Source organism: Pelodiscus sinensis, chromosome 22, assembly GCF_049634645.1.
Source record: "Pelodiscus sinensis isolate JC-2024 chromosome 22, ASM4963464v1, whole genome shotgun sequence".
Lineage (NCBI taxonomy): Eukaryota > Metazoa > Chordata > Testudines > Trionychidae > Pelodiscus > Pelodiscus sinensis.
The window spans coordinates 9,789,718-9,811,953 of record NC_134732.1 but is presented as its reverse complement, the minus strand read 5'-3'; the positions used below and the strand labels follow the sequence as shown (position 1 = coordinate 9,811,953).

General features: G+C 43.0%; 1 protein-coding gene across 1 annotated transcript in view; it reads left to right on the top strand.

Moving 5' to 3' along the window:
• Nucleotides 1–13,322, top strand: part of MEGF9 (multiple EGF like domains 9) — a 120,088-nt gene extending 106,766 nt beyond the window's left edge. The window contains exon 6 of the mRNA XM_075905148.1: nucleotides 6,456–13,322. Within this exon, the coding sequence (XP_075761263.1) occupies nucleotides 6,456–6,910 (455 nt within the window). The 3' untranslated portion in view covers nucleotides 6,911–13,322. The remainder of the gene's footprint in view (nucleotides 1–6,455) is intronic.
• Nucleotides 13,323–22,236: the final 8,914 nt, after the last annotated feature.

Sequence of the window (22,236 nt, the reverse complement as noted above, 5' to 3'; positions counted from 1 at the left end):
ACCTCTCCCACCACAACTTGAGACCATTGCTCCTTGTTCTGCCATCTGTCACTACTGAGAACAGCCTCTCTCCGTCCTCTTTGGAACCTTCCTTCAGGAAGTTGAAGGCTGCTATCAAATCCCCCCTCACTCTTCGCTTCTGCAGACTAAACAGACCCAAGTCCCTCAGCCTCTCCTCATAAGTCATATGCTCCAGCCCCCTAATCATTTTGGTTGCCCTCCGCTGGACCCTCTCCAGTGCGTCCACATCCTTTTTGTAGTGGGGGGCCCAGAACTGGACACAGTACTCCAGATGCGGCCTCACCAAAGCCGAATAAAGGGGAATGATGACATCTCTGGATCTGCTGGCAATGCTCCTCTTAATGCAACCTAATATGCCATTAGCCTTCTTGGCTACAAGGGCACACTGTTGACTCATATCTAGCTTCTCATCCACTGTAACCCCCAGGTCCTTTTCTGCAGAACTACTACTTAACCGGTTGGTCCCCAGCTTGTAACTATGCTTGGGATTCTTCCATCCCAAGTGCAGGACTCTAAACTTGTCCTTGTTGAACCTCATCAGATTTCTTGTGGCCCAATCCTCCAATTTGTCTAAGTCATTCTGTACCCTATCTCTGCCCTTAAGTGTATCTACCTCTCCCCCCAGCTTAGTGTCATCCGCAAACTTGCTGAGGGTGAAATCCATCCCCTCATCCAGATCATTAATAAAGATATTGAACAAAACCGGTCCTAGAACCGAACCTTGGGGCACTCCGCTAGAAACCGACCGCCATCCTGACATCGAGCCATTGATCACTATCCGCGGGGCCCGGCCTTCTAGCCATCTTTCTATCCATCTTACCATCCATTTATCCAATCCACAATCCCTTAACTTGCTGGCAAGAATATTGTGGGAAAGCGTATCAAAAGCCTTGCTAAAGTCAAGGATCTTCTTTTTTTTTTTCCTCTCTTTTCTTTTTCTCAACCACTTTCTTCCCCCCTGTTTTGGCATGGCTTTTTGTTTTGTTTTGTTTTGTTCAACAATCCCTCCTCCCCCTCCCCCCCCCCCCCCCCCCCCCCGGAGTACCGGCACCTTTTTTCTTACCAAAAAAAAAAGGACTGCCACCACCCATGCTTTATCCACCACAATAGCAGTAATGGAGTCATGGCCTCAACATCACAAAAAGAGGCCATATAAACCAAACACACTATGAAAGCATTTTCTCCCCTATACCAATCCCATCTAATAAAGAGGGAATGGAACGAAATCGACGAACATCAGTCCACTGAATTGGGTCTGGATGCATTGCTGGACACAAGCTCACCCTCTGTGATGGGCGAGGCTATTATGCCACCACCCTTGGTAACCACTGAGGACTTCACTCCTTTTCATGAACTTTTTAAGAGAGACACAGCTGATCTAAACATTGCAATGGAGGAAGTGCAGGACACAAAACATGAGCTTACAAACATCCTGCAGGGTATGCCTTCTGCAAAAATTGTCTTGCTTATTAACTCAGCCATAATGGAACCTGCCAAAATTCTTTGTGAAAGCCCTGGCTCAATCCCTCCCATCTGTAAAAGGCATACCACAAGTATTATGTCCCGACAAAGGGATCGGAGTTTTTAATTTACTCATCCACCACAAAACTCCATAGTAGTTGATGCAGCTCAGCAAAGAAACAAGCAACAACAAAACCATTCCACACCATCTGACAAGGATAATAGAAGACTTGACATACTCAGCAAAAGGTGTAAACCTCAGCCACATTACAAATAAGAGTGGCCAGCGCTCCTCAGTAAATATGACAATTATGCAATGTTTAACACGTTTATTGATGATATACCAGAGACAAGACACAGTTTAGAGCGACTATCACAGAAGGCCAGGCAATATTGAGGACAACCCTTCAAGCTGCCCTAGACACAGCTGACATGGCCACAAGAACAGCAGTCACAGCAGTTGTCATGAGATGGGCCTCATGGTTCAATTCCTCCACCTTCCTTCGCAAAATCGTCATCTGTGGAAGACCTACCGTTTGAGCACGAAAAGCTCTTTTAATTGAAAACCAATGACGTTCTCCATTCCATGAAGGATTCCCAGGCCACATTATGCTCTCTTGGTATTCAGACACCGGCAACAAGGAGCAGGCAATACAGATACCAACCATACCAGAGGCCAAGATACCCACAACTCACATATCATTACCAAAAGCAAGATCACTCTCCATACCAACAATGTGGCCACAGTAGACTGCAGCATCGACATAGCTAGGCCAAACTTCCAACCACCTACCTCAGTCCAGTAAGCAGATTTGAGGGGCTGTTAAGAAACTGAAAACCATCTTACCTAGCTCCCAAATATTAGGAAACCTTTCACTTACTGTCTTCTACCATTTTATGACAAATGGCTCAACATTACATCTGACAAATGGGAGCTACAGACAATTTCTTTTGGATATGTCATCCCATTCCTGTCCATCCTTCCAGCCCACCCACCCTCCCCATCCATCTTCAGGAACCCTCTCGTGAGATGATCTACTTCTTGTTGTAGTATAATCTACAACCGGGCACTATAGAACCCGTTCTCCTAGAGTTTCAGAGGATCTGATTTTATTCCTATTACTTCTTCAAGTTGTTAGCAGTGGTTATGGCCAACCTCAGAAAACGGGGCTTTACCATTTATCCGTACCTCAATGATTGCCTCATCAAGGCAAGAACGCAAGATGATTTCTGTCATTGCACCCATCTGGTACAACTGTGCTTCCAATCACTGGGACTTCTAATAAACGAGAGCAAGTCAGTACTTACACCGACTCAGTCAATACAATTAATGGGGGCTCATCTCAACTCTGCTTTAGACATCGCTTCCGTACCTCCCGACGGGTTCCTAAGGATCTGCAAGCTAGTTCATTTACTCTACATAATGCCAAGCGTCACAACCCATGACTGTCTACATCTCCTGGAATACATGGGATCATACAACACGGTGAGCCCCAACGCCCATCTGTTTGAGGTGTCTCCAGGGATGGCTTAGATCTATAGTTACTGATCAAAACACTGTCAGTCCCTGACACAGTAAAAAGATCACTACGATGGTGGACAAAACCATACAATTTACGCAGAGGCATACTCTTACAAACTCCAGAACCCACAGTGGTCATCACCGCAGACACTTCCTTCATGGGCTGGGGACACACACGAGAGACCTAACAACCCAGGGCCTATGGACTCTGGCAGAGAAGACACTACACATCAGTGTCCTTGAGCTCAAGGCTATCTGGCTCACATGCCAGCATTTTCCTCCCCACATCACCAGAACCCACATCAGAATATGTACGGACAATATGGTCTGTATGTTTATATAAACAGACAAGGTGGGGCATGAGCCTACGCTCTCTGCAAGGAAGCCATTGCACTCTGGAACTGGTGCCTAACTCATGGCATCTCCATAAGTCCGTGTCATCTCTCTGGCGCCCTAAACACCACAGTAGATGCCCTAAGCAGAGCCCTACCTCTTGATCGTACGTGGCAGATCAGCCATTCAGTGCTGACAGAGATATTTGCATGATGGGGATACCCTCACAGATCTGTTTGCTACCGGAACAAACAAAAAATGCCCACTTTATTGCTCCAGGGTGAGCATGGGAAAGCACTGTCTCGGAGATGCTCTTATCATCAAGTGGAACGTCCACTTACTCTATGCATTCTCTCCCTTCCTCCTCCTCAACAGAGTACTCGTCAAAATGAGGGACAAAAGGAGGGTTATCCTAATAACACCTTGCTGGCCCTGGCAAGCGTGGTTTCCCCTCCTGAGCAGAATGGTTCTACAACACCCAATCGCACTCCCATGCAACCCAAGCATACTATTCCAACCAGGAACTGAAGCTTCTCACCCACGATTTACCATTCTTCAACTCAAAGCATGGTACCTCGATGGTTCACGGGCATAGAACTACAATGTTCAGTGCAGATACATAATGTGCTCCTACATAGTAGGGCCCCTGAAACGAGGAAGACATACATTAACAAGTGGTCTTGCTTTGTACATTAGGCTGCTTTCCGTAACATATTACCGGAGGATGCCCCCCTACCTACAATCCTTGATTACCTACTACATCTCAAGCAATCCCAGATTTCCTTGGGCTCAATTAGAATACATCTCACAGAAATAACAATGTTCAATATGACCGTCGATGACACCACAGTCTTTACACATCCCATAACCAAGAGCTTCCTCAAAGGCCTATAGGTCCTATATCCTGATATTACTGCCCCACAGGAACCGTGGGACCTTCATGGTCTGGTATTGACCATGCTCATGAAACCTCCATTCGAACCTATGACCATATGCTCCCTTCTCCACTTAATGCTCAAAATGGAGTTCCTAGTTGTAATAATGTCAGCATGTTGGCTAGATGGCTGCCCTAATGGCAGACCCACCATTTACCATCTTTTTTAAGGACAAAATCTCTCTATGGACACATCCAAAGTTTTTACCCAAGGTACGCTCCACCTTCCACCTTAACCAAACAATACACTTACCTGTATTCTTCCCTAAGCCTCATGCCAATGTCTTTGAGGCACAGATGCATACCCTTGACATGCACAGGGTGCCCTCCTTCTACCTTCACAGAACAAAACCCTTCATGTCATCCCCGTGACTGTTCGTCTCCATTGCGGAACGTAATAAGGGGCATCAGATATCATTCCAAAGGCTTTCCCATTGGATCTCTGACTGCATCACCATGTGCTATTCTCTCAATAGTTTATCACCACCTACCTCAGTCCCTGCACACTTCACATGAGCAGTCACCACTTCTGTTGCTTACCTGCGGAAGGTTCCCATTGACTAAATATGTGTTGCTGCTACATGGACATCAGAACAAACTTCTGCTAAGCGCTATGCACTTTCTGATGGCCTTCTTCACTCTACAAGAGTAGCAAAGGTTATACTAAAGACCGCTTACCTGCCTGATCCGAAGTCCCTACCTCCATAGGACAAATTGCTTTGCAGTCACCTGCTGTGGAGCACTCCCAGGGATGTGTCTCTCTCTTGAAGAGGAGTTTACTCATCTTGGCTGTAACTGATGTTCTTTGAGATGAATGTCTCTGGGTTCTACTACCCTCCCTTCCTCCCCTCCACTTTGGACAAAAAAAAGTCTTTTCCACTAGGCTGGGTTCCAGATAGAGAAGGAACTGAAGGGAGGGCGGCCATGCATGTGCAGTAATACTGGATGGAGCTGTGTGCTTCAGACGCCACGCATGCACGGCCCCAATGCACTACTAGGACGAATATGCTCTATGGCGCTGGGACGCACCAACACCTGCTGTGGATCATCCCCAGGAACGCTCATCTAGAAGAATGTCAGTTACAGCTTAGGTGAGTAACCTCTTACTCCACTAAATGGGCTGCAGGCTCCATGTATATGTGGTTCTACACAGGAAGGAGAGCGCAGAGTTCCAGAATGTATCAGGTCCACATTTTTTCCTGCCATTACAAGAGATTTAATTCAAGAGGGAGCTGATATAACTTTCATTCTCTTGCTGATACTTGAACCAACAGACGGCAGGATTGTTTTCTGTGCACGGAAGAGAGATGATCAGTAAGAATTTAATATTAATTCATTGTAACTTTATGTATGCCCATCTCTGCAGGTTGCAGATAGCAATTTCACTTTGGTCCATCTGTTGCCTCCAGTTCTAATGCATTGGTAAATGACTTTTTCCATCCTGCACCTCTCTTGCCGCTTTAATGACATGGTGAGATAGCTGACTGTGGCTTGTGAAAATATTCCCCCCCCTTCTCCCCTATTTAATTTTGGTTCTGGACATCCAACACTCTGGTCGTCTGAAGAAGTGGGTTGTGCCCATGAAAGCTCATGATACCATCTACATGTTTTGTTAGACTTTAAAGTGCTACCAGACCATTTGTTGTTTTTTATGTTTATTAGTAAAAGGTCTCTTCAAAGAGCCTTTTGTATGGGTGAAATCCTAGCTTCCCTTAGTGTCAAAACTCATACTGACTCTTGCGAAGCCAAGATTTTACCCACTGAGTTGCACTTGAAGTAACTTGCATTCATCATGAGGAATCCAGGTTTTATGGGCCTGATTTTCAAGAGTTGAGCACCTGCAATCAGGATCAGATTTTCTAGAGCTCAGCTCTTCTTTGGATAACTAAATGAGGAACAGGTTTTCAAAATGCTGAGCACCCAGCAGCTCCTGTTGTGATGCATTTAGCCAGGTTTTCAAAAGAACTCAGCACACCACGTGTTGAGCTGTTTTGAAAATCTGGCCAAATACTTTGATGTGTAAATGGGACCTGAAGAATTTTTATCTTAAAATTTTAGTTTGTTGTATTCCTAAGAGTGAGGTATAGGTAAAGCCATTTATTTCCTGATCTCCCATAATGGCTCACCATGTATTTTATTATTTATGTTTATATTTATTTGTGTATCTCTTTTTTTAATTTGTAGATGTCATTCTTGGTCCTGAACCTAGAGGATTTGTACCTACGACTCCCAACATCAGCAGGGCAACATCATTTTCAACTAGAGTGATAAACAGTACATTTGCCCCAGCAACTGTGCAGACTATATTTCCTATCAGCTCTTTAGACAATAGTACCTCTTCATTAGCAGATGTCTCCTGGACTCAATTTAACATCATTATTTTGACAGTTATTATCATTGTTGTGGCCCTGTTGATGGGATTTGTGGGTGCTGTCTACATGTACCGTGAATATCAAAATAGAAAACTTAATGCTCCTTTCTGGACCATTGAGCTCAAGGAGGACAACATTAGTTTTAGCAGCTACCATGACAGCATACCCAATGCTGATGTTTCAGGCTTACTGGAGGATGATGGAAATGAAGTGGCACCAAATGGACAGCTAACACTGACAACTCCAATGCATAACTATAAAGCTTAAAACAAGAATCAATTCACTTATTCCAAAGTCGGATTAAAAAATGTACAATCCTCGCTGAAGGTCTATCAAAATCTGTACCACGATTCCAAGCAAAGGAATTTGCTACTCAGATACTCTCTTACGTTGTGCATGGTCTAGCATGCTGGTGAGCAGAAAAGGAGTGTAGCGCATAAGAATTTCAGGTAATATTATGAAATGCATTCAGTATAATGTTTTCCATGAGGACCCATAGACTTCACTGTTAAAGACTTTCCATACAATTATGCTGATCTTAAAGTATATTTTTATATGAAAAGATGGGGGGTAACCAGTGCCCCTGATTAATCAAAAACTACTTTGACTTCCAGCGAAACTAAAGCCTAGACCAGTAGCCTATATTTTGAAAAGCAGCCTGTTTAATTAGCAGTGGACTTTCAGAAAATACTTTTTTGTAAAGACTTAATTTTATTTCCTGGTACGAATTTGTGCTTTTTGTATATAAAAAGGGAAATCCTATTTGTTTCACTTTTAAATAAGTAAGTGTAACACATGTACTAAAATCCACTTTCAGTTCTTCAACAATTTGGGGAACAGAATCAATAAATCATGAAAATGTTGAGGATGGGTCACTCTTCCCACTTTCTGAGTTCTCATACAATGTGATGATACTATTAAAACATATGAATCCATTTTTAATAGGAGTTAATGAACTTGTATACATACTGTACAAGGGAAGAAGACAAGACATCTCAGGATCACCTGTACAAATAAAAGCTAGGCTTAATATCCTACCCTGACAGAAATGGTGTGTTCTGTACATAAAATGTAATATATATTCTCTCCATTGTATTTGTAACTATTTGTAAAAAAAACCCCAAAAAACCCATGAGTCATATTTTATCATCTAGATTTTATCTGTACAGCGGTTAGTGGCACTGTAAAAACAAACAAACAAACAAACAAAAATTGTTTAAAATAGTGTAAATCATATGGCAATATTGCTGGAGCTGGGACTCTAGCAAACACCCATCATTTAAAGTTCCACTTCTGATATCACTGAAATCTTTTTTTAAAGTTGACTCTTTCCTAATTGTTAGTACAACTGTTCAAATTCCTCAACTCCTTTAAAGACATGAACTGAGCATATCATGAATAGAGGCTAGTCAGTTTCCAGAGACCTGATCTAACATTTGGTATCTTCCTGTGAAATGCCTGCACAAAATGCAAACATACGCTTATAAATGCTTCATTATTTGTGGCCTGATCCTGAAAACCATGATGAACATGCACTGTTTCTATTCACATGTATAATCCCTTTCTAGTCAATAAGACTGCTCATGTGAATAAGAAATACTTGTAGGAATAAGGATTGCCAGAAAACGTTGACACACTCATTCACTTCAGCAAAATGCAGGACAATGTAGCACTTTAAAGACTAACAAGATGGTTTATTAGATGATGAGCTTTCGTGGGCCAGACCCACTTCCTCAGATCAAATAGTGGAAGAAAGTAGTCACAACCATATATACCAAAGGATACAATTAAAAAAATGAACAAATATGAAAAGGACAAATCACATTGCAGAACAGGAGGAAGATGCGGGGGGGGGGGGGGGGGAAGGAAGGAAGGTAAGTGTCTGTGAATTGATGATATTAGAGGTAGGGAGAGTGGGATGTTTGTGAGTTAATGGTATTAGAGGTGATAATTGGGGAAACTATCTTGGTAATGGGTGAGATAGTTCAAATGTTTGTTGAGTCCTTTTTGGAAAGTGTCGAATTTTAACATGAATGACAGTTCAGAGGATTCCCTTTCAAGTGCAGATGTAAAAGGTCTTTGTAGCAGAATGCAGAATGTAGCAGAATGTCTGGCCCACGAAAGCTCATCATCTAATAAACCATCTTGTTAGTCTTTGAAGTGCTACATTGTCCTGCATTTTGCTTCAGCTACCCCAGACTAACATGGCTACATTTCTATCACTCATTCACTTCAGTAGAATAAGGGCGTCACCTAAGAGTTTAAAGGATCAGGTCCTTTGTTGCAAAATTCTAGTTAAACATAAGTTTAAAATAAATTATGCCGACACTACCAAGCAATTTATGCCTAGAAGTTCATGCAGTTTACAGCTGTTTTATGCTGGGGAGAAACAGAAGGTTCAGGTGCTAAAGACACGTACATAGTTCCTTTGGTTAACTTGTGTTCCCTTTGATAATTATTTTCTAGCTTATATTCATGTCCTTTAAGCCACATGGAAGCAGGTTGCCTCCTTGTGACTCTAAGATGTAGGCCTCAGGCCTCAATGCACAGGCCTCTATGTGTAATGTGGATGATGAAAGTATATCCATGTACCACTCCAAAAAAATGTTGACAGTTAACAGCCTTTGAGTGCAGGTCATGAGGCCTGATCCAGCCCTTCTTTTGTCCTGTTAACAGTTCGCAGCAGGTGTAAGGAGTATAAGACAATTTGTAACTTTCAGTGACTCATTCAGTCTACATTGGTGCAGTGAAAAAATGCCCCAAAGACTTTACAGTCTAATTTAATATGTGGCACAAGTGAATGACATAGGGATTTAGAGAGGGAGGGGGGCCATAGTACTAGGTGGATGTAATAGTGTATATGCTGGATTCAGAGCCCACTGAAGTCAATGGAAAGTGTCCCTTTCTCTGCTGTGGGCTTGGGATCAGTCCTAAATTTATAAGAAGTTTGGATTTAAGTCATGCAGATATGTTAAGTGATAAAATAGAAGAGGACAAAGACAAAAGAAGATCATAGATTGCATATACAATTTTTTAAGAGTAGATTAATGGCAATGGAAAGAAATGCTTAAAATCTCTATGTAATTACTTGGCAGTGTCTTTTCTAATATCTACTTACCTTTTTCTACTGTGTAAAGATTAGGCAACTTTTCACAGGCAAAATTACCCCAGCTTACATTTCTGGAAATAGTTGTTAGAGCAATAATGCTGAAAGGCAAAATGAAAGTGTATGCATTGTGACATGTCAGATCTTTTTTAGGGAGCTTGGGAGGAGTTTGCAAAGAAGAGAACTGTTACAATATGTTCCTTCCTATAACCTTGGGAAACCTGTAGGCTATTTTATAACAAGGATGGGCCACTTCTGATTTGGATTTCAGATCCTGGTTTTTGGCTCTCTCCATTATAGAGTGGCCAACTTCAGAGTTTGATTTTAAGTTCAGATAGAGACAGACCCCTCCTATCCCACCACTAAAAATGGGGGTATGTGGATTTGGAACTTTGATTTTTCCCTTTTCTCCTTTACAAGCAGAGGAAAGGAAATGAATAGGTAGGTACTATATCTGAGTGCAGGTTTGATGTAGGGAGGAGGTCAGTTCATCTTACACTTTGTAATGGTGGGAAGGCAATAGGATTTGAGTTATTTTGCTGATGGCAAATTCTCTCAGATTTTGAGAGAACATCCTGATGATCTGATCCAAAGCCTCTTAAGTCAATTTGAGTCTTTTGTGTGGCCTCTACTTGCATAAAGCTTTTCAAAACCAGACTGATCTTACTGAGCCTGTAGAAGGGTATCTGTTATATAGCAGGCTTAGTTTTGGAACCTCATCCTAGCAGAAACTGGAAATCTCACAGAGGTGAGGCCTTAGGGTGAAATGACTCAGCAGAAGAAACAGTCACATTCAGTCGCATCTTTTTATTGGATAAATAACGTGATAAAAAATCAAAACACAATTGAAGGAAGAGTAAAGAGAAACTTCTCTACTTTATGTTCAGCCTAGTTCTGTGATATCTGGGAGTATAGCCAGTTTGTATCCCTTCTATTAACCACATACCTGAGCATCTTTACTTATAGGGATAAAGGGAGGAATAAAATGAGCTAGTTGTATCTTTTGGTCACCTTGGACTGCCCCTGGACATATTGCACTGCCTGAAACATCCACTGGAAACTCTCTCAGCCTACCAAAGTCCTTGGCTGGTCCAGCCAGGGTCACCCTCCTGTCATTTGTTCGTTGCATAACTTTGCCACAGAGCAAAGTTATGCAGCGAGTCAGCTTGGAACATGCACAGATGAATAGGTAGAGAACAGCACAGGTGCACTAAAGCCTGTGGAGGGGCATCTATGATACTGGGCACAGATGGCTGAAGTATCAGCACTGATACTATGATGGCATTTACAGGCCCCATATTGAACTAGGGCAGCATAGACCAATACTGGGCATGAGAGGCACCATCCCTTAAGAGGTGCAAGGCATGTTCCCAGTGAAGAAGGAATAATTTAAAAGGAGACCAATAGGTCAGGTAGACATGTGCTGCACATAGCAGCAGGAAGTGGGGCTGATGTTTTCCAGGAGTGGTAGGAATTGCTCTAGCAGTGGGGGATTTCCTGCTTGACCTTTGAGAGTTGAAAGCCCTAAGATGCTGAGGAGTTACTAAGCTAGTTACCATTTCCCTAACTCAATAGCTTAAGACTGAGGGGAAGTGATACGGTGGAAATATAATTTGGGGTAGCTCAGTAACTGGGCAGGACAGATTGATTAATTCCAACAACCCTGGTTTGGGACCTGCTGGGATGGGCGTGCCTGGGTCCCTCTACCTTGTTTTCCTGGCTTCTTTGTAGTGATTGAATAATGGCAGAGCAGTTAGAGCATGAGGAAGTGATATAGGCGTCAGCTGGAACCCCTCTGGGCTGACTAGACTAGCAGAAATCATAAGGCCATGAGCTACCCACTAGGCTAGCTGATCAACGGACCACCTTACTACAGATATGCATGTACCTTTGGTGGGTACGATTGTCCCATCTGCTAACAGCTAAAGGAATAGTATGCAATCCTGCAAGACAAAAGATTAATTTGAGAGACAATGTGAGCGGCATGATGCCATACATATCTGTGCATGGTGAAGATGTAGTAAGAGGGAGATGTGACAGTATAGAGAAATATAGTGAAAGATCAATGGTTGCTGTTTCTAATGGTAATGATCTTAGAGTCACAGAATACTAGAACTGGAAGGGACCTTGAGAGGTCATCAAGTCATCCCTCGCCTTCATGGCAGGACCAAGCACCATCTAGATCATCCCTGATAGATGTCAATGCAACCTGCTCTTAAATATCTCCAGTGATGGAGATTCCACAACCTCCCTAGGTAATTTATTCCAGTGTTTAACCACCCTGACAGGAAGTTTTTCCTAACATCCATTCTAAACCTGCCTTGCTGCAATTTAAGCCTATTACTTCTTGTCCTATCATCAGAGGCCAAGGAGAGCAATTTTTCTCCCTCCTCCTTGTAACACCCTTTTAGATCCTTAAAAACTGCTATGTCTCTTCTCCCTGCTCACTCTTCTCTTTTCTAAACTAAACAAGCCCAGTTCCTTCAGTCTTCACTGATAGGTCATTTGTTCTAGATTTTTAATCATTTTTGTTGCTCTTCTTTGGACTTCTCCAATTTCTCCTCATGATTCTTGAAATGTGGTGAACAGAACTGAACACGATACTACAACTGAGGCCTAATCAGCGTAGAGTAGAATGGAAGAATGACTTCTCATGTCTTGCTCACAACACTCCTGTTAATGCACCCCAGAATCATGTTTGCTTTTTTTGCAACAGTGTCATACTGTTGACTCGTATTTAGCTTATGACCCCTAGATCCCTTTCTGCAGTACTCCTTCCTAGACAGTTGCTTCTATTCTGTATGTGTGCAACTGATTGTTCCTTCCTAAGTGGAGCACTTTGCATTTGTCTTTATTAAACTTCATCCTATTTACCTCAGACCATTTCTCCAGTTTGTCCTGATCATTTTGAATTATGACCCTATCCTCCAAAACACTTGCAACCCCTCCCAGCTTGGTATCATCTACAAACGTAATAAGCATGCTGTCTATGCTATCATCTGAAAGATTGATGAAGATTTTGAAGAGAACTGGTTCCAAAACAGACCCCTGTGGAACCCCACTTGTTATACCCTTCTAGCATGACTGCGAACCATTAATAACTACTCTCCAAGAATGGTTATCCTGCCAGTTATGCACTCACCTTATAGTAGCCCCATCTAGGCTGTATTTCTAGTTTGTTGATAAGATGGTCATGCGAGACCTTAACAAATATTTTATAGATATACCATGGCCGCTGTGTCTCCCTTATCCACAAGACTTGTTATCCTATCAAAAAAAGCTATCAGATTGGTTTGACGTGATCTGCTCTTTACAAATCAATGATGGCTGTTACCTATCACCTTATTATCTTCCAGATGTCTGCGGATGAATTCCTTAAGTACTTTCTCCATTATCTTCTTATGTGTATTTCATGGAGGAGGGAGAGCCATTTTCCCTGCTGATTTGGATGAGGGAACAGAAATCCCATAGTCAAGTACATGAGAACAAAAAGACTCCTCTAATGGCATGGGTGAAGTATAAAAACAGCAAGTTTATAATAGGCTTGGGGCTCCCTGGTTGGATCACAAGGTAGGATGCTATTCTATGACCACTGGATGTGACAGACAAAAATACAAGAATAAAATGGGGCTAATGTGAATGTAAGGTCTGAAATCTCACGGAACATCATAGCTATAAATAACTACATGAAGTTTTAGGCCAGGGAGTGTTATCATGGAGTGTCATATATTGAAATAGTCACTCTCTCGAACCAGGCAAAATAAACATAGCCCATCAGACATAATTTGAGGCAGGATGGACAGTCTTTAACATTGTACTAGCATTCTGGGGCAGTTGACCTCTGAGATACAGTATCTTCAGTCCAGATATTAAATGTAGTGTAAGCTTTATTTTATTTATATATAAATGTGTGTGGCAAACAGTAGGTACAAATTCTTCTAAATAAAAACCTAAGATTGAAGCCTAAAGTGAAGTTCTAAAATTAGCTTCCAAGGGACTCTGCTTAATAATGTTTCCAATTCAAATGGGAAAACATAGGCCTAAATCATTAAAATTACAGTCACTCCCAATTAAAATCTTATCAGTCTTACAACACATCCAAATAAAATGTCTCCAAATGCATTTCTAAAAAAGCTGTGTATGATTTGAATACGTCAGAATTTATACATAAGAATGTTATTTAAAATAAATAAAATGTATATAATTTGTATCTAAGCCACCTGGATTTTGCTTTTGTTTTATGTTTAAACAATAATCTAAAGGTTGCTTCCAAGTTCCATATGAAGTCAATGGGCAAGATTTTCCATTGACCTCAATAGAGTTGGATTGAGCTCTAAGGGTTTGAAAGTGACCTCATACCAGTAACTCTATTCCGGACAATGTCAATGAAGTTATACCTACTCTATATAAGAGAAAGCAACATATGGCCAACACAAGTCACACTGTCACATTAGTGTTTTTAAAGCCCTATGAAAACTTTTGTCTATTTTTATTTATATTCTTGTTAACACATATTACTTTTACGGCTCACTAGCTTGTCAGTCAATGAGTCTCTACTCACAGTAGAAGTGTTCTTACTGCTACATAGTTATTTTGGCATAAAAGTATGCAATCAAGTAAAAGTGAAATTAGAGAAAGCCATAGTATCGTGGGTGTTTTCTACATCTTCTTTGGGAATTTCAAAGGAATTCTGTGTGGATCAGGTATCTCTGAGACCTGCTTCTGAGGAGCTGATGATTTAGAAAGGCTGGTTATATCTGCCAAAAAACAAAGAAACCAACAACCGAAAAACAAAAACAAACAAACAAAAGCCAAAAAAAACTTTGCTTCTGGAATCTTCACAGTTCTTTCTCACTTGTCATTGCTAGGAAGGTAACTCCCACTTGCAAAGGAGAAGTAAATACCAAATAATAAGACTGTCATTGCAACTGAATGTTATTTATGACTCTCTTTGTCCCTAAATCAGCAAAGCACTTAAGTAATGGGGATAAATTAATGGTAATTAAGAATGTGCAGGTACTTTACTGAACTGGAGCTTTAAAAATTAAGGCATTGAGTATCTTCTTCTCAGCACTTCTATTGGTTTCATTTACTCCTGATAATACTAGTGAAAGAATTTAATCTTATAAGTCAATGGGAATTTTGCTCGACTTAAATGGGAGCAGGATCAGGCTATTAGTGAGAGGATCAGGTTCATTATGGAGTCAGTTGAGAACACTGCAGCAAATACTGTTCGTCTGAGGAAAGCCCAGGTAAAGAAGCTAAGCATGAGCACAATTATTCTACCACTCATAGAAAACCCTGGGGCTATATTAAGGTGTGCACCTCTTGTATGCTTCCTTATGAGCTTGTGGAACCACATAATTACATATGCAGAGATGGGGGTCTCCATTGTTTCCCTCCATTTTGTACTTCATTTCTGAAATGGCAAAGATCTCAGCCACAGCAGGATGTATGACAGGCTTTTCCAATACAACTTGTTGGTCTGAGGATTTACTGTAATCTTCTAAAACATGCTTTTATTTAAGATAAAACTAAACACTTAATCTGATTAACAGAAGGCAAGTTAATTTCTTCAAAATGCTGCATAATTTTCCTTTGCAAATTTGATGCTGCTGCTGCAGATTTTGTAAAATAGACATTACAGTAACCCCATGAAAATTGCACATAACTCCAGTTAATGATCCATTTGATTGTTTTTATCTTTTCTGTTTGATCAGAAAGAGTTATCCTTTTGCAAGTTGAATGTACATTTACCACCTCAAGCTTGGCAGCAGATTTAATTTGAACAGTGGTGGTTCATGAGGATGGCTACACAGCATGTGTCTGCACAAACATATGGGAGTCCCTTTTGGACAGGATATATGCTGCACAGGCCTATATCATTTAAAAGGTGCTTTGCCTAAAGATTGTTTCTTATTGTCATTGATTTAATGCCATGTCATATAAGAAAGAGAAAGTTCCTCATTTAAACTCAATAATTAATTTATTGTGCTAAGTAGCCAGACTGTCACACACTTAGAGAAGAGCTCTCTAACACCCATCCTAAAGCTAAATAAGAAATTTCAAATGAGCTTGGCATGCTGCCATATGGTAGACTTGTTTTTTAAACTGAATACAGACTAGTGGTGATTGAAAACATCACAGCATAGGACCCATGGCTACAAGGAGAAGAGCACACTGAACTCATGTCAAAGGCAACAGGAGTTTAAAACCCTCAGTACTTCACAAGATCAGATCCCAAATGTATAGCACCAAAGATTTTCTGTTGCACCCAATTAAGAGATAAAGCCCTCAGCTCTGCTGGTCATTGCCTAACATTTCCCATTCAGTTTTGTCATGCACTGTATCCTAGGGATGTTAGATAGTGGATAACAGAATAGTCGACTAACTGCATGAAATCTGAAGAGGTTAGTCAGCTATTCTGTACTTCTCCAGGAGCAGGGCTAGTAGCCAGTGCAATCTTCCCCCACACCCACGGAGTCCCCTGCCACCCTGCACTGCTGCCTCTGTATCAGAGACAGCAGCACAGGGTGCCAGGCGGGAGCCAGTCCACAAGAGGAGTCAATTTGAAAACTAGCTCCCCTCGCAGACTGGCTACCTGCAGCCCTGCACTGTGGCCTCTGATATAGAGGCAGCACTGTGGGGTGGCAGCATCCCCTGTCCATGGGGATCCGAGCTCTCTGTGGACAGAGGCTGCTGGGGAAAGTGAGGGGCAGCCTTCCCTGTCCCCCCTGCGCTGCTCACACCTCTGCCTCCCCTGCCCTCCACTCCCAGGGTATGTCTACACTGCAAAGTTAATTTGAAATAACAGCCGTTATTTTGAATGAACTTTAATAGCATCTATACATGCAAACTGCTATTTCAAATTTAATTCGAAATAGCGGAGCCCTTAATTCGATGAGATGGTAGATTTCAGGATCCTGACCAAAGGAAGAAAAGAAAGTACCGTATATTCCGGCGTACAAGACGACCTCTGAAGTTAAAAAACATCCCCCAAAAATCGGGGGTCGTCTTGTACGCCGGATGCCCCGCCGCCGGAGCCCCTCCGCGGCTTTGAAAGCCTCGGGGGAAGCCGGCGGCGGGGCATCCCAGGCGCGCATGGGCTGCCCGCCCGCCGGAGCCCCTCCGCGGCTTTGAAAGCCTCGGGGGAAGCCGGCGGAGGGGCTCCGGCGGGCGGGCAGCCCATGCGCGCCTGGGATGCCCCCCCGCCGGCTTCCCCCGAGGCTTTCAAGGCCGCGGAGGGGCTCCGGCGGGCGGGCAGCCCATGCGCGCCTGGGATGCCCCGCCGCCGGCTTCCCCCGAGGCTTTCAAAGGTTAAGCTGCATATGGCCTCTGGTCGGCTCCTTCAGCACTTGTACCAAGAAATTATCCCCAACGTTCTCCAAAAACTTCCAGATTGATGGGTCAGTCCCTCTTAGGAGGGAGTCCCCGACCACCACCACTCGCCTTCTTCTTTTGGGTGTGGTGGTCATGGAACCCCCATTCCTAGGACTATGCATCCCATGCCTTCCAGTAGAAGTGGTTTCCTTCCGATTTCTTCCTTGTGAGGTCTTCCAAAGCATTCACCATCGCAGAACCCATGAAGAGCAATGAAAGCATTTACTTACCTCTGTAGGAATGGGGGATTCTTGTGCTGGCCTTTTTTTCCTTCGAGAAGTTACATGCTGCCAGTTCTCTTCCTTGTCCTGTACTGGTGTCTTTTCTACACTCAAACTGCTTGTGAGTGAGGAAGCATTGCCTCCCAGAGGCAGCAGGGCTCTTGTGTGAATTTCCCAGGTTACTGAGTGGGGGCTCGAGCCAGTACTGTGTTGTGGCGACGAGGAGTCCTGTGGCACTTTATAGACTAACTGAAGTGTAGGAGCATAAGCTTTCGTGGGCAAAGACCCACTTCGTCAGATGCATCCTACACTCCAGTTAGTCTATAAGGTGCCACAGGACTCCTCGTCGCTTTTGCAGATTCAGACTTACACGGCTACCCCTCTGAGAGGGAACCCCAGATATTTAACCCAGCCATAGCTGCAGCTGACACTACGTGGCAAAAGGGTTACATTAACATCTTTTTATTGAAATGCTTTCTTTTGTCTGCAGCAGTAGAGTATAAGAGCAATTGTAGGATCTGATCCTGCCAACACTTACTTACGTAAATTTATTAATTCAGATAATCCTGTTGAAGTGAGCAGGGTAAATTTACTCATATCAGTAAATGACTTCAGGATTAGGCCCCTTTCTTATGGCTCCCAATATGCAAATAATTACATGAGTGCTTAAAGTTACATATGTCAATAATTCTGCTGACTTCAGGTGGCACACTTATGTGAGAGAAGTTAAAAACATATATATGTATATGTTTGCAAGATCAGATGCCATTACAGGGAATACAGCTTTGAACTTGTTGGAAATCTCCAGCTACAGTAACAAAATATAAAAAACTACTAATGGATATGTTGCTTAGAATAGGCATTCTCAAACTTCATTGCACTGCAACCCCCTTGTGACAACAAAAATTATTGCACAACCCTAAAGGAGCGGGGAGTCTAAGCTTGCCCAAGCCCCACCACTGTGGGCTAGGTCAAAGTCCAAGCTGAAGCACATTGCCCTGGGCAGGGGTGGGAAGAGGGCAAAGCCATCGAGGGCTGAAGCCACTGAGCTTTGTCTTTGGCCCCCACTGATGAGAATTTGGCTTTGAACCTCAGCAACAGACTCACTTTGAAGTCCTGACCCATAGTTTGAAAACTGCTAGCTTAAAGACAGGACAAAGTAGAGAGAAAGGATGGTTTTGGAATTAGAATGGTAGTCAGGGACTTGGGAGATTTACACATTCAGGGTATGTCTACACTACATGGCTCCATCGACGGAGCCATGTAGATTTGTTTATTGGGCAAAGGGAAATGAAGTGGCGATTTAAATTTACCGCCGCGGTAAACCTCATCCCACAAGGAATAACGGAGTGGTCGACAAAGGGCTTTGATGTCGACCGCGGAGCATCCAGACTAGTGCGCTGAGCCGACAAACAGCTGATCAGCTGTTTGTCGGTTCAGCGTGGCAGCCATTTAAATTTAAATGAAGCGGCGATTATTTAAATTGCCGCTTCATTTCCCTTTGCCTACAACCCTAATTTACATGGCTCTGTCGATGGAGCCATGTAGTCTAGACACAGCCTCAGTTCCCAATTCTGCCTTTGGCTTCCTATATAACATTAAATATCTCTAATAATAGCACCTCCCTACCTCATAGGTGTTGTGAGGAAAATTATATTGATTATGGGGCACTCACATACTATGGTGATCTGGACCATATCACTGACTGTGGGAATGTGAGATCATTTCTGTTATTGTACAATTTGTGTGTACGTGCGTCAGTTTAATGTTCTAAAGCAGGGCTACTCAACACATGGCCTATGGCCCGTTTCTTTGTAGGCCGTGGTACAGTTTGGGTTTACGCGGGGCTCAATGCATGGCCCGCGGGTGGGATCCTTTGAACATGGCCTTCACTGGGAATACGCTCTTCAATGGCGAGGCATCTCCCAGGTGGGTGAGCAATGAAAGATGCAAGTGGATGGGCTGGCTGCAACAGGTGGGTTCAGAGTGTCGGCATTTCTAGCTCCCAGAGAGGAGGTGCCAGGAGTGCCAGGGCATTGTGTGAAATAAGCTATTTGCATATATATTTGCATGTATATGCAACCACACTTAAGTTGTGGCCCTCGGCATGTGCTGTTCTAAAGCAAAGTCAGCATGCTGCTGTGCTCACCAAAGGAATAAATTGATTGTATTTGCACAGGGAGATGCGACACCTCCTAAATTGGAAATATTAAATATAGTTAGAAAAAAACAATTTTGAGACAATAGCTTATATAAGCCAATATAAATCTGCTTCTATGATTAAATGTAAAAATAATGTTGAAATACAGAATTCCATGTGGATGATCACTTTCATTTTTTTTTTTTTTTAAAAGATAAAATAATACAGTTGAAGAAATACATCACATTTCTGGAGCAGATCATATTGAAAATTGGCTCTTCTGCCTTTCAATTGTATTCCGGTAGCTATCGAGGTACAAGAAAGTAGCAATAATAGAAATCACATACACACAATGAGAAAAGGGAACACTACTACTGCTACAAAACACAGGCTCATGATGCAATGCATAGTTAAGTAAATCATTTTGGCAAAACACCAGTTCTTCTGAAGTATTTTCTGACTATCTTTCATCTCTTTACTGGGCAAGAAAAACAATTTTAGAAAAGTTATTTTACAGTATTTTCAGGTTGAATTATTATGAAAGATAGGATTCTTGCTGTTTGGATCCATGTAGCTATGAAAGTAACAAAGAGCATTGAAACTATTGCTATAATTCCTTCATGGGATTGTCGTAACTATACACGGTCACATGATTTTTTGCCATACTGATAGTTAGTCTACCATCCCATGTATGGATATAGAGAGTCTTTTAGCTGGAACTATAGCACTGTGCTTTATACTTGCTTATTAAGTATGTTACACAAAGTATCTGTCTATCCATCACACAAGAACCATAAGAATGATTAAAGGATTAGAAACCACCTTATAGTGATAGGCTCAAGGAGCTTAATCTACAGAGTTTAACAAAGAAAAAGCTAAGGCCTAGCTTGATCAGTTTATATAAATACTTACATGGCGAACAAAATTTTCATAACATGTTCTTCAACCTAGCAGACAAATGTATATCATGATACAGTGCCTGAAAACATGTTTTACCTGGATTGTCTGCTAGGTAATTGACCGGAATAATTTACCTGGGAGTGTGGTGGATTCTCCATCACTGGCTCTGTGATGGATAAGAGGAGTGCTGGCTAGCACCCGGTGACTAAAGGGTTAAACTCAGGTAGCTAGCAAGGGTGTTGGCAGGGAGTGAGAAGAACCAATGGGCATACAGTAATGAAATCTGAATTGTATACGATAACTTGCCTGCTTTCTTTGTGTGGGAGAGTTAAACCAGGATTAGAGAGACACAGAATGATTTAAATCCAGGGAGGACTACCATGCCTCCAAGGAATTTGGGGCATGGAAGTGGACTGAACCAAGAGAGATCATGAGAAAAAGTGAATCTAGTTATGATCAGGGTATTTTTCTTTATTTTGTGGTTTGGTTTGAACTACTCTGTTTGAATCTATGCCTCCCCTTCCCCATTTACCATCTAAGAATTGTTCCCAGAGATTTTCCATTTTGTTTTCCTTGGTTGCACTGTAACATCTAGCAACCAAGTGTGCGTTAGCCTTTGTTGTGCTAATAAAAATCACTTTTTTAAGGTGATGATTTGATTCTTTTGTCCTGGAAAGTAACAAGGGGCTGTGTGTGTGTATTTGCTTGCCTGAGACTGGGTGGTCAGCTACCAGAGACTGCAGCTTGTTTTTCTCTTTTCTTTTTTCAAGCTCTTTTGGGGTGAAAGAGCTTGGGATGCCCCATGTGGGAGAATTCAAGTGTTCCCCCCTGGTTTTAGGGATAAGTCACTTGATGGTGGGAGCTACCTCCCAAACTCAGTGAATCTGTGACTCTGGGGGAGTTTTTGTAACCAGAGCCTGCAGAGGCAAGGTATATTTAAAGTCTTCGCTGGCCCCCACCTTCTGCACTCAGAGTGCCAGAATGGGGAACTGTCCTGACAGGCTCTTTAAAAACAACATTAAATTAGTGCAAATCTTTTAGAAAAACAACCAAAGAGGATCTAATTGAGGGAAGTCCTATGTGTTATATGAGAGATTAGTCTGCACCACACTGGTCCATTTAGAGCTGATAAACGTATGTATCTATAGCAGGCCCGGCCTGTGGAGCGTGGGCCTGCCCCCGGGGTGCTCGGCGCATGCGCAGGCCAGTCATGGCCGCTGGCGCGCAACCTGGGGCCTGCCCCTGGGGCGTACAGCGCATGCGCTGCCCAGCCTGGCTGGACCACACGATTAGTCGATAAGAGGAGGCTCGCTCTAGGACTGCTGCACCTCTGCATTTTAAATGTGCTGAGCGCCCCACTTACACTGCAGAGTCGCAATGCTCCCAGACCGGTGCGAGCCGGGACTGCTTGATCCGAGTTCAGCAGCCCCTGTTCACAGTGGCCAGGGCTGGCTGCGGCAAGCCACCCCGCGGACCGGGGCTGCTACCAGAGCAGCCTCTCCTACCTTTCCCCAGCTGGCTCTGAGAGGCAGCAGTGGGGCGGCAGGAGGCACTGCAGACAGGGTGCTGCGGGGAACCGTTGTTTAAGTCTGCTCTCCCCAGCACCAGCCCCTGTTCCCTCCCTTGACGGAGGCAGCAGGGAAGAAGCACTCGTGGGCTGCTGCTCTCACCCCGGAACTGACCGCATCATACTGAGACTAGAGGACTCAGAGCGTGTGTCACACTGCGGGATGCTAACCAGTATCCCTCGCAGCGCAACTGCCCTGACTAAAGATGGCGCCTGGTCACACCCTCCTTCGCTCTTGTATTAAATATGGCGGCTGCGCACGCTGCCCGTTTTCATGCC